Source organism: Hyperolius riggenbachi, chromosome 1 (genome assembly GCF_040937935.1).
Source record: "Hyperolius riggenbachi isolate aHypRig1 chromosome 1, aHypRig1.pri, whole genome shotgun sequence".
Taxonomy (NCBI): Eukaryota; Metazoa; Chordata; class Amphibia; order Anura; family Hyperoliidae; genus Hyperolius; species Hyperolius riggenbachi.
In genome coordinates, this window is record NC_090646.1 from 359,204,777 (window position 1) to 359,218,238 (window position 13,462).

The 13,462-nt window shown below is 45.5% G+C and overlaps 1 protein-coding gene across 1 annotated transcript in view; it reads right to left on the reverse strand.

Moving 5' to 3' along the window:
- Positions 1-8,556, reverse strand: part of MED26 (mediator complex subunit 26) — a 66,722-nt gene extending 58,166 nt beyond the window's left edge. The window contains exon 1 of the mRNA XM_068234209.1: positions 8,303-8,556. Within this exon, the coding sequence (XP_068090310.1) occupies positions 8,303-8,374 (72 nt within the window). The 5' untranslated portion in view covers positions 8,375-8,556. The remainder of the gene's footprint in view (positions 1-8,302) is intronic.
- Between the last annotated feature and the right edge of the window lie 4,906 nt (positions 8,557-13,462).

The following is a 13,462-nucleotide window of genomic DNA, read 5'->3' on the forward strand; positions in this document are numbered from 1 at the left end:
GCCTTTGGCTGTTTTTGAGCAGTCTTTTTTTCCGGTTTCCGGCGCTTGGGTGGGCAATGCGTATTTGTGCTTAGCGTTTTTCTAAGCGTTTTTGTAATTCACTCCCTGACGCAAGTCAGGAAGTGAACTTTGACCCAAAAAAAGAATACAATGTAATGTATTTATTCTTAAAAATTTGAACGCAAATCGCTAAAAGGGATTTTGTGAGCGTTTTGCGTTTCTCGTATACTTTCCATTGAAGCGGAATCGCCTCACAAATGGTGTACGAGGAATCAGCGCGGGAGACTTGGGTGCAGGATACAGCCTGTATATGGCTGATCCTGCTGCTGCACAAGTTCCCAGCCGTGTTAAATACTATTCCCCCTCCAGACCGCCATGGATGGTGGGGGAATGAAATAATTCGCAGCAATTGCTGGAAGCCGAATTATTGTTTTAAAATAACTTCAGCTCCGTCTGATGGTGCCGAAGTTACTCCCTGTGTGCCCAAGTCTCCTGCATTGGATTTACTGTGCTCGCAAAAATGGTCCACGCACCGCTTACTAACCGGACAGCGCACGACCCGCGCTGATATGATCCTTCTCATAAACATTCATTGCAAAAGCGTTTGGTGGGCAATTTCAAAAATCGCCAGCATGAAAAAAAACCAAAACTGCCTACAGTGTGAACGTGTCACATTTCAATATAAGCGTCTTCTGTTAAAACGTGTCACAATGCTTGGTACATCTTCGCCAGTCATCCATACTGCAGGCATAACATGCATGTTGTCCAGTAGTGTGCAGCTCAGCTTGCATTATTACAACTGAGCCAATGCAATGATGCAAATGTGCCCATTGTGGGAACAGTGCAGCACATTGCTGTGCAGTTATGTGCGTTATAAAGCACCACAACGTGCCTAGTTTGAACCCACCTTAATCAATTTCTCAGAATAAATATGCAGATCATGTGGCATACTCCGCTATCTGCATGCTTGCTCCAAATAGGTACCCCAACTACTGAAACCAAAGGATTTGCACAAGAGGTAGGTGATTAACATATTTCAAAGGGGATTACTGTAGCAACCTCCATACGGTATTTTACTTCAAGCTTCAAAGTAAAACTAAAGTTAGGAATAAGGGGCTGCAAATGCTGGTGGCCTTTATAAAATGCTACTAGCCTGGCTGCTGTGCAGGCAGGGCTGTGGAGTCGGTACAAAAATCTTCCGACTCCTCAGTCTACGAAACCACGACTCCAACTCCAACTCCGGGTACCCAAAATGGCTCAGACTCCCAGACTCTGACTCCTTAGTCTAATACTTAACAGGGCTGTGGATTTTGTACAAAAATCATCCGACTCCGACTCCCCAGTTTATGAAATCAACAACTCCGACTCCAGGTGCACAAAATTGCCCCGACTCCTCGACTCAGACTCCACAGCCCTGTGTGCATGTCTATCAGCTGCAATACTTTTTACCCACTGACCCAGCATGAGTTTGCAGATGAGGTATAATAGAGCCATGTATTCGCCCATAACAAATGCACCTGATCATTTCAAGTGAAAATCTAGCACAAGTGGAGTGTTCCCCAATATTGGCAATTTCCCTTCCAAGAATGAGCAGAGCAAGATCCCAGTCATGCAACCATTAAAGTAAACCAGAGACCTTCCTACCTAAAGATTTGATACTTACCCGTGGCTTCCTCTTGCCCCATAAACACGTGATTCCCTCTCTGTCCTCCCGTGGTCTGCTGTTCAGCCCCGGTAATAGGCTCAGTCAGTCTGGGTCTATTGTACATGTGCAGGAGGTCCGTGCATGTGCAGAAGACCCAGACTGGATCCGACTAAGCCTATTATTCGGGCTGATCGCGGACCATGGGAGGCTGGCGAAGGACTCGCACATGTTAATGGGGTGGAAGCCCCGGGTAAGTATCAAATCTTTAGGTAGCAAGGTAGCAAGGTCTCTGGTACACTTTAATAACACTTCCCCTGTGAACTATAGTGGAACATCCCCTTCTGCTCGCCCCCTCTCTATGCAACAAATGCACTGCTTGGCAAAGGGCATACATTGACACGTGAAGCAACTCAGAAACAGTTCTGAGTGACATTTTACCAAAATGTGTACAAAGCGACAGTTGGGGCCAGGTTTGCAACGGTATACCGGTATGACAGTATACCACGGTTTGATTGTGCATGGCAATCATACCATGTACAATCACGGTTTACCGGTTTTCGGTGGGCGGGGCGACGTAGCGGCAGGCACACGAATAGCGGGGATACTCACTTGCCGGTGGGTCCTGTACGCTGTACTGGCATCATTCTACTTCCTGCTCTTGAGTCCCATTTCCCTGAAACAATGCCCACTGGGTCCCCCTGCAGGACCAGCCAGCAAGTGAGTATTTGTACCCCCCGCCGCAGCCTCTCCCCTCGGCTCTCTATACTGCGGCCACCTATTACTGGCAACACTTATCCCTGGCTACCTATGCTGCGGCCACCTACTATTGGCTACACGTATCCCTGGCTACCCATGCTGTGGCCACCTACTACTGGCACAGAAGTGGTAAAGAGGCGCCCAATTTCTATAAAATACTCTAAAATCAATAAAATAACAAAAATGAGGTGGCTTACCTCACAGACAACTCACTTTGATAAGGAAGTTTAATTGGAGATATAGCACAGGCAACGAGTTTCGTGGGACCAAGCCCACTTCCTCAGGCGCCAAAGTGCCGTTGTGGTCTAACAACCGCATTTGGGGCGCCTCAAATGCGGTTGTTAGACCACAACGGCACTTTATTTGGCCTGAGGAAGTGGGCATGGCCCCACGAAACGTGTGGCCTGTGCTATATCTCCCCAATTAAACTTCTTTATCAAAGTGAGTTATCTGTGAGGTAAGCCACCTCATTTTTGTTATTTTATTGATTTTAGAGTATTTTATAGAAATTGGGCGCCTCTTTGCCACTTCTGTGCCATATCCCCCCCACTTGCCTGGGTGGGGAACATTACGCACCTGAGCCAAGGTGGGATCCCACCACCTGTGGTAATCAAGGTACGCAGGATCTTTTTGCTAAGAGAGCGACCAGACCCAGGACTGCTGGTATACCTGAGTGGAGCCAGGTTTAAACACTCCACTTGCTTGAATCGGTCAGTTGTCCCATCTGCAACCCACCTTTGTGAGTACCCCTTTTTCAGAAGTTTTTTTTTGAACACCTATTTGAGACATACTGCACTACTTGGGCTCCCGTTGTCTGTGTTTTTTTCCCCTCCAGTACTGTATACCTACTACTGGCTACACCTATCGCTAGCTACCTATGCTGCAGCCACCTATCTCTAACGCCACCAGGACTTTTGCAGCAGCAAGATGAGCCTTTTTACAGTTTTACCCAGTGCCCCAAATCTTCCGGCAGCTTAATCATATGTATGCCAAGGGAGTGAGGAATTCCACACGGGGAGGGTGGAGGGGCATATTATTTAATGTAAGGGGTGGGCCCCGGGTCCAAATTGTATAATACTATGGTTTTTTTTTTTTTAGACGGTTATCATACCATGGAATTTCATACCATTGCAACCCTAGTTGGGGCAATAGGGTTCCATCTCCTTAGCTTGTGAAACCACAGACTCCGCCTCCAGGTACCCGGAATTGATCAAACTCCACGACTCAGACTCCTTAATCTAATATTTACCAAGGCCGTGGAGTTGGTACAAAAATCATCCGATTCCAGGTACCCAAAATTGCTTTGACTCCACATCCCTGGTTACCAGTTTTATTTTTACAATGTATTAAAAAAAAAAAAAAAATTCACAAAATGTGTATGAAGCTATGCATCCTTCACAAAAGCAGCTATTGCCATGCATCAGCCTTGTGCTTGCAAGGGCAGTGGAGAGAAATTAGCCATATGGTGGCACACCTAAGCAGTCGCATTCAGATGTGACAGGAGGCAGTGCTGTACTATTCGGTAACTACACCGCATGTTAAGCACAAACATGCCTGCGCTTACAAATGCAGCCACTGCCAGAAGGCACTTGGGAGACAACAGATTAGTGTGAAAGAGGCATAACCGCATGTATGTTGGAGGTGTGTGACTAACATGACAATGAAGCCAAATGATCAGAACAGCAACCAGGTAAATTAGATTTTTAAAATGCATCAATATTGCAGTTCTCATATCACACTCCCTTCAGGTTCCCGCGAATGCAATAGCCATATGTGGGGTTACGCTACAATCTCAAGAGAGAAAAACCTTTCACATATGCATCTTTATACTAAGTTCAGAAAGGAGCACTCAGTGAATCTCAAACATAGTTATGGCTTCTATTCCAAAACTCAAACTCTCAAAAACTGGAGACTGTCTCAGACATAATGGGGAAAAAATGTTGCCCTATATCAGGGGTGCACAAATTATCAGTTTGCGAGCAACTTCACAAATGACAGATGTAAAATGATCTACCGGGTAGAATCTACCTACACATGCAGTTACAACTTCAGCAGATGCACATCACTCAGAACAGGGCTGTGGAGTGGAGTCAGGGAAATTTTGGGTACCTGGAGTCGGATGATTTTTGCACCAAATCCATAGCCCTGGTAAGTATTAGACCAAGGAGTCAGAGCTATTTTGGGTACCTGGAGTCGGAGGTTTCATAAACTGAGGAATCAGATGATTTTTGTCCTGACTCCACAGCCCTGACTCAGACAGGGAGGTGTGGGATCCACCCAGAAGTCCTCTGCGACCTACACAATGGGCACCTTTGCCCTATACAGATTAAGAGAGAAAACACTTCACCTACACTGAATTAGGACTAGCGACTGAGCATAACACACAAATGTCACGTTACTCAACAGGAAAAATGAACACCAGTACACATACTAGGGTGTTCTCAGTTGGGGAGCCATCTTGGCCGAGAAGCTAGCCTGTGTACAGCCGCTTTGATGCATTACCAAAATATCCACATACCACTGGCCAACCCACCCAAAAAAACTCTTAACAGTTTCCCCATTTACCTTTTCACATTTGACTTTATTTCCGCTAGACCTTATAAACCAGTCTGGTTAGTTTTGACCTTAAATAGCTTAAAACAATCACCAATTTACCTAAGAAACTCAAACTGGCCCTAGTCAAAGATGTACATATGACTGTGGTAGGGATTAGGTTGTTAACCCTCAGAAAAACAAAAGTTTGCTTTCCTAAAACAGAAAGAATTTGCGATAATTCAGGTTGGAGTGAGCTCGAGATGTCTCCCAGGCACCACTGCTGAATATATGCAAATTAACCATTGTACCCTTAGAAGCTAAACACACCTCCAGAACCGCTGGAATGCAATGATGTGTCAGCTTGTTAATATGTACAGAGCCATAATAATCCAACATGCATATAGACTGTTTCGGATTGTTTGATCCTCATCAGTGCATGGCATGGATTAATTTGGCTCTATGGAGTAGGGCTTGTAAATCCGAGAGGCACAGACTAACCAGCAAGCTCATGGTGACCCAGAACTCATTGGGGTGTGTAAGGGACTACAATGGTCCTAAAAGCCCCCTTACTAAGATGTTAAGGGGTTAAGGTAAGGGGGCTTTTAGGACCATTGTAGTCCCTTACACACCCCAATGAGTTCTGGGTCACCATGAGCTTGCTGGTTAGTCTGTGCCTCTCGGATTTACAAGCCCTACTCCATAGAGCCAAATTAATCCATGCCATGCACTGATGAGGATCAAACAATCCGAAACAGTCTGTATGCATGTTGGATTATTATGGCTCTGTACATATTAACAAGCTGACACATTGCATTCCAGCGGTTCTGGAGGTGTGTTTAGCTTCTAAGGGTACAATGGTTAATTTGCATATATTCAGCAGTGGTGCCTGGGAAACATCTCGAGCTCACTCCAACCTGAATTATCGCAAATTCTGTTTTAGGAAAGCAAACTTTTGTTTTTCTTAACATCTTAGTAAGGGGGCTTTTAGGACCATTGTAGTCCCTTACACACCCCAATGAGTTCTGGGTCACCATGAGCTTGCTGGTTAGTCTTAACCCTCAGAGGGACAGTTACTGACAAAACTATATACTCTGAAATATTGTGTTCTACTGTATAGATATCTTTAAAGCATACCTGAGGTGAGAAGTATATGGAGGCTGCCATGTTTATTTCCTTTTAAACAATACCAGTTGCCTGGCAGTCCTCCTGACCCTGTGTGTCTAATACTTTTAGCCATAACCCCTGAACAGGCATGCAGCAGGTCAGGTACTAATTCAGAAAGCTGCTAATTAACCAACTAAAAAACTGATTATGAAGGAACATACACAATATCTTCTCAGGTTTGCGTTGCCTGCCATGATCAAACGTGATCCTGCAGGTGACATTGAGGTGCACCAAAGCTGTACAGCCATGTCACTAGGCAACAGCAAAGCAACAACTTCTCCATCTATAGTAGGAGAGGACAACAGCAATACCAACAACGACACAGCAGCTCCAGAAGGCAGAGTAAGGATAGGAACGACACACTTATCAGCTAATTGTAACTTAAAGATTCCACATGTCAGATCATTTAGAAGTATCAGCAGACACCTGTACACACCAGGGCTGTGGAGTGGGTACAAAAATCTTCCGACTCCAACTCTGACTCCTCAGTTTCTGAAACCATGACTCCGACGCAGACCCCGGGTGCCAAAAATTGCCCCGACTCCAACTCCTCGACTCCACAGCCCTATCACACACACTAGAATATTGGCAGAGATGTCTCAACCAGCACCTTGGCAGAACAGGGTCATACGTCTGAAAAACACTTAAAGGGATACTGTAGGGGGTTCAGGGGAAAATGAGTTGAACTTACCCGGGGCTTCTAACGGTCCCCCGCAGTCATCCTGTGTTGGCGCAGCCACTCACCGATGCACCGGCCCTGCCTCCGGTTCACTTCTGGAATTTCAGACTTTAAAGTCTGAAAACCACTGCGCCTGCGTTGCCGTGTCCTCGATCCCGCTGATGACATCAAGAGCGCACAGCGCAGGCCCAGTATGGTCTGTGTCTGCGCAGTACACTCCTGGTGACATTAGCGGAAGCGAGGACACGGGCGTGCAGGCGCAGTGGTTTTCTGACTTTAAAGTCAAATTCCAGAACTGGAGGCGGGGCCGGAGCATCGGTGAGTGGCTGCGCCAACACAGGATGTCTGCGGGGGACCATTAGAAGCCCCAGGTAAGTTCAGCTCATTTTCCCCCGACCCCCTAAAGTATCCCTTTAAGGAAGTATTTCCCCACCCTGCCCCCAAATACCACCACCAGTGCATGATTTGTGGAAATCCAGAGTTGGTTAATCAGCTCTGCTAAGACACTAATTACCCCACCTGTGAATGTGTGCAGTTTCCTGCAACATGGTCTGTTGGTGGGCTTTGAGAACAGGCTTGGGAATACACCAATTTATGAAACACAGAAGATAAGGCTGAGCAAAGCAGAGGGGAAGCATTTCTGTGTGGTCCTTATGCAGATTGTAAGCAGCAATATACTATGGTTTCCTTACCATGAAGCTTCGCGTTTACTGGATATGACATCATGTAAAATGGCTCCTTCCAGCGCTTTCCAAATCCTGCGCTGGGAGAAGTGGAATTGTAATTTTCTCTAACAGATTTAAGTCACTTTGGTATGAAGGAGGGTAGAACAATCATAAAGGCAAGGAGTTTAGAAATGTTTTTATTCTGTGCTATCTCAGCTTTTGAACTGGTATAGTAGATATGAATGGGCTCGCCACACAAATGGAAGTTGAAAAGTCTTTCTAAGATCAATATTGAAATTAAAACAATGTATCTGGGGTATCCATTCACATTATTGGCCAGTCTCAGTGATCTATTTTCTCTGTACTGCTAGGATTTGTGGTGTCTAGGCTACGTAGAACAGCCATTGAGGTGGCACATCGCCTGTCACTGCCAGGTGCTCCCACAAGAAGCCATCACTTGCTACTAGTAGGCCAGAGCCTCAGTGTTTCCTGAAAAGTACAGCCTAAGCTTCCCGGACATGGCGACTGATGACTCCGCCATGCGGCCGGGCTCCCAGCAGTCTGAAGCTATACTGCTTGGACTCGGTCTGGCCTGTTGCCGAGCCGCCCTTCCCGGCCATGTTCCATAGAGTGTGCCCGCAACAAGTGTCCATCAGGCAGGCAAGCAGGAGCTGCTGTCATTCAGCCGTGTGGCCGGTCTCCACAGCACACCGGCTGACCCGCAGACCATTACCCCAACTCCCAAGTGCCAGCCCTGTCCCCGGGTGCTGAGCCTCCACACCGGGTCACACAGCCAGCCCAGCTTCCCTTCCTTCCCAGCCACACACCCGGCACCCTCAGCCCAGCCCTGGCACTCACATTGCTGTGCGGATCGATGGCCTGCACCAGCTTCTCCCTGATCTCCCGCGGGGATACCGGAGCCGCTGTCATTGCCTCTGTCCAGGGATCACTGCGGAGGGCGGCGCGGCATGTTCCCGGGTAGGGAGGCACACACAGGCCCGGGCGACACCGGAGACTCCCAGGCGCGTCTCTCCAGCTGGAGCCGAGCGACCGGGAGCCCCGAGGCAGGACGGGAAATCCGCCGCCGCACGCTTTGTGACGCCACACAAGCGACGTCTTGCGTCACTATTCCTCTGGGCAGCACGCACGTCACGTCGTACGTCCAGACGCATAGCTTCCCTCCTCCCCGCTTCTCACATAGTGACAGCGAGCAGGCGCAGCGTGGAGCTGTCAGCACTCAGCAGAGTGTGCTGGCTGTAGCGTGTACCAGCATTATACACACATACCAGCGAGGGGACTACAGCGCACACACAGGAGTCGGGTTACCCAACATCTATTATTATTTACATCATTTCTCCTGTTCTGAAAGCATACCTATTTGCAGATGTGTAGTTTTCAGCACTAAATTAGAAAATGAAACAAAGCCCAGATTGTTTTGGTTTATTTCAGATACAGGGAAGGGTTAAAACCATTAAAAGGCCTGGTACACACAATGCTATCTTCACTTAAGATCCCACTTCTAATTGAAAAAAAACGACCAGATCTGATAAAAAAAAAAAAAATAATAATAATAATAATACATACAGCCCACTGATTGCCAGTGACAGATCACAAGCATATTAGAAATGCTGAAAAATATTAATCCAAAATACTATCATTTCATGTGTATGTCCTTTTGATCAATTTTCAAGCAATATCCAACCAGAAATCTGATTGGAATTTCAAAATATTGCATACATCTCTACGCCTGTTTTCTTCTATGATAAATCGATGTCAGATCTAAATACCATTCCCGGATTTGAAATTGCATGGTGTGTACCAGGCTTAAAGGATATCCGAGGCAATGAATAAAATCTACCTTCTTCCAGCCCCTAGAGGTCACGTGTGTCCCTCGCTGCAGCACCGGTCTTCTCTCAGATCCCCCTGGCAGTCTCTGAAGCATTGCCAGCCCCTGACGGGACAGCATCTTCTGCGCATGGGAAAATGCCCACATCATCAGGAGCGTACTGCGCTGAGAATCTACAGTATGTACGGTGGTCTGTGGCCCTTCTCGATGGTCAATGAGAGACTCAGACTGCCGGCTCATCTGAGTGTTGGACAAAGGCACTGTTCTCTTTACCCCTCTCACCCCATTCTTCCTGTGCGGTAGCATACAGTAAGTGCTTCTTTTACGCTAATGAAATTGGTTTTTTCCCCCATAACTGCAAACACAATGCATGCTGCATTCTTCCTGAGTTTGGGTTTTTTGTTTTCCTTTTTTTACAAAACCATCAAAAAATGCAGTTTCACCATAAAAACGGAAAAAAAAGTTATAAAAAGAAAATCGTAACTGCATTGCAGTGCGTTTGTGATCACAATTTTCAGTAGAAAATCTAGGTGCAAGTACTGTGTGTGCAGCCAACAGACATGCCCTGCAACTGTTAATTAGAACTTTATCATTAACCCTTTGGGACACCCAACACATAACATTTTTGATCTTCAATGACACACGATCTACAATACCCTGGTTGCAGCACTGATAGCTTCCTTTGACATGAGGTTGGCTGATAATCAATGGATAAAAACAGGTTCAACATGTTCTTGCCAATTCCTATAACTGCTATCTTCTGTAAGCCTACCTTCCACAAAAATAAACCAAGCTATGCTATGCACTACAGAGTATACCTACTACAGATGTGTTTATTTTAATATTGCAGTATTAGCTAGGGTCCAATTGCTTGTTGAATGGTTATCTGTCAATCATATCCTTTCTTAAAAATAACTAGCCAATCAGCTTCTAGTTTATGTTGTAAAATCAAGCTCCTTTCCTATTTACACAGTTTTTCTACTTACAAAAGTTCATAACACTTACCAGTATTTGGATTTTCATGATTCCTCCAAGAAAGAGAGGTCAACCAAATGAATGCTCCTCCTCCTATTAGAGAAAGGTAGCTCAAAAATATTTATCAGGCCCTTCCATACAGGTTCCCCTCAGTGCGTGATTTCTAACCTCATTTACCAAACCTTACATAGTCAAAGTGTTTTTTATTTGTGTGTGTGTCCCATAATAGAGCACTAATAAAAATCCTATAATTAAGAAGAGTATTAACTAACATCTATTACATCTTCTATGACAAGAGGTAGACTTTTCCAATCCTGTCCCACCACAGAGTGTTCCAGCAGAAGGACAATTGTTCATTGCCTTCAAGACATCCAGAAGGCAGTGTGGTATAAATGTAAACATCAGCTGTACTGTAGAAGAGGGGCAAACCAAGCTTTCCTTGGCTACTATGGAGCTATAAATGTAATCTTTTTGTATGACAAACTATATTTCAGAAAAGTGGTTGAGGTAGGCCTGAAAATCTATTTCCAAAGTAGTGGTAATTCAACTAAAGCCACTGGATTCTCTTATGGGTTTAGGGAATACATTTGAGGCATCACTTTTGATGGGAAAATATCTCCCTCAGTTATTTTCCATCTGCTTAAGGTAGGCACATACTGTATGATACAATTGTGTAACAACTAATCGTCCCCTCAATTAATGTCTGATAATGCATGATAAAAACAGTTCTTTGTTAGATAGAAACTTTGGAAGCACAGTGGTGGACAAATGCAACAAGGCCGATTAGGGCAAGGTGGAAAATGATTTATATCATTTATTCCTTGTTTACCACATCTTAAAAGTGTATGCCTGAAGGGAAGTGGTAAGAAAGTTTCACTTTCCATGTGGCCAAGCTCATATCCAGTAGCCTGTTTCCATTAGAAATGGAGTGATTTTCATTATAGCAGCAAATTACAGCCAAAGTGATCAGGAAAGCTATTTGTTTTAGACAATAAACTGCTTGAAAAGCCACTCTGCAACTTACTGATCTTGGAACAAGAATGGTCTTTATCCATTAAGCCTCAAAAGACTCTGCATAAGATGGTAGAATCTGTAAGGTATGCATATTTCATATCTACATGAAGCATTAATGGTCGATAGGTGTTCTGGACATGGACTGAGATGATTAGGTGCAAAAGAAAATATTCTTGCTTACACAAAATTAATTTATTAATCAACATTAAAGTCCATCTTCACAAAATATAAGTATGTTTTACAAAATCCCTCTGAACCCTCTGTTTCAATTTAAAGCAGATTATGAGTAAGCTCAAAGCGGAACACAAGCAAGAACATAGAGGTTTGTTGATGTGCTCTCTAAACAATTCCAAAAGTAATATAAACAATTCAGTCCAGATAGGGGAAAGCAGAAAACTAAGACGACAGTAGAGTCTCAAGGCTTCATCAGGATGGTAAATAAAAGGGGGAAAAAAAAGGTCCTAAACACTCAACATTGTTCTTCCAAACTAGCATTAATGCCCCATAAGTGCACTGTGTTGCCACATGTATAGCAACTTGTTGCTAAATCTTTTGGTATACTACTCATTGTGGAACCACTCAAATTATTGGAGCACATCTCAATAAACAAACATTTCTTCTTTCATCCTTTTAGGCTACTTTCACACTAAGACGTTGCGTTAGATGCTACGTTAAGGTCGCATAACGTGCACCTAACGCAACGCATAGTGTGGTAGAAGCTGGACGTCAGATCGAGCCACGTTAAGCGGCTCTTCATATGTCCTGTGATGCCGTGATGCGTACTCTTGGACGCATGCGGCATCACGTGGTCCCGCCGGCCAATCGCCACACAGAGCGCCGCTCCAGGAAGTAAACACTGCACGTCACACCGTGCAGTGAATATTAATTAGCCATGTGCCTGGCCGAGGAGGGGGAGACCTCCTCCTCTAATACTACTGAGCATGTGCAAACAGTCTAACGCGGCTTAGCCGCGTAGAACGCACAGCATGCAGCACTTTGAAATAACGTGAAGCGTTACAATGTAACGCAACGTGGGCACTGTGAACAGCCCATTGATTTTTCATTGCTGTGCGGTGGGCTGCGTTACAGGCTGCACTAACGTGCGCCTGTAACGTCTTAGGGCTCGTTTCCACTATCGCGAATCTGCATGCGTCCAACGCATGCAGATCCGCACATGTAATACAAGTGGATGGGCCTGTTTCCACTGTAGCGTTGTTGAGGTGCGTTTTTTTCAGCGTGAAAAAAACGCACAAAAGAGCCAACGATTTCGCCTGCGTCGGGAATCCGTGCGAATCGCCGCTAATGTATTTAATAGTAAAAACGCATGCGTTTGTTACATGCGTTTTTACCCGCGATTTCGCGTGCGATTTCGCACCTTTTTCAATTTTATTTAGCCCTGGCAGTGTCATGGTTAATTTCGCATGGCACCCTGCCATGCGAAATCGCAGGCGAAATCGCGGGTAAAAACGCATGTGGAAACACATCCGCATGCGTTTTTACAAGCGTCGGAATGCGGCCGAAATCGCGTCGCAACAGTGGAAACAAGCCCTAACTGTGAAAGCAGCCTTACTGCACAGCATTCATGTGAATGGGGGCTGTTTGTATTCTACTTATTCCTATGTACTGCTAGTTCATGAAATATCTGCAATGCCAGGATCCATAAAATAATTCTTTCTATACACCAAATGCCTTCAGGATTACCAGCTAAGCAAACTCCTTAAAGCAAATCTGAGGCCACTCTGAAAAAAGTTAGGAGAGGGAAGGCTTTAGATCCCATAGAGCCTTCCCAGTCTTCTTTCCGTCCCGTTGGTCCACTGCTTCCCCCTTCCCGCCTCCCCAAATTGCACACCTTCAGACTTCTCGGAAGGCTTCGGAAGCACTCGCATCCCAGAGAAAGTAGGGGGACAAGAGGAGAACAGGGGGGGGGGGGGAGCGGTGGCCATCAGGACTGCTCTCCGTACATGCCTGCTCCCCCCTTGAAGGGGGGAGGGGGGGTAGCGACAGCAATGGAATGAGGGGGTGGAGAGAGAGCGTACAGAGAAGGCTATATGGGATAACCTTCCCTTACTGTACACAAGTCCTTTACTGTTGTGTCTTCTTGTTAGTGTCTACAGATATCACAAAGTGATTAATACAAGATTATAAATAGGAAGAAACCTCAATGTCAGCTCTCAAAGGACAGT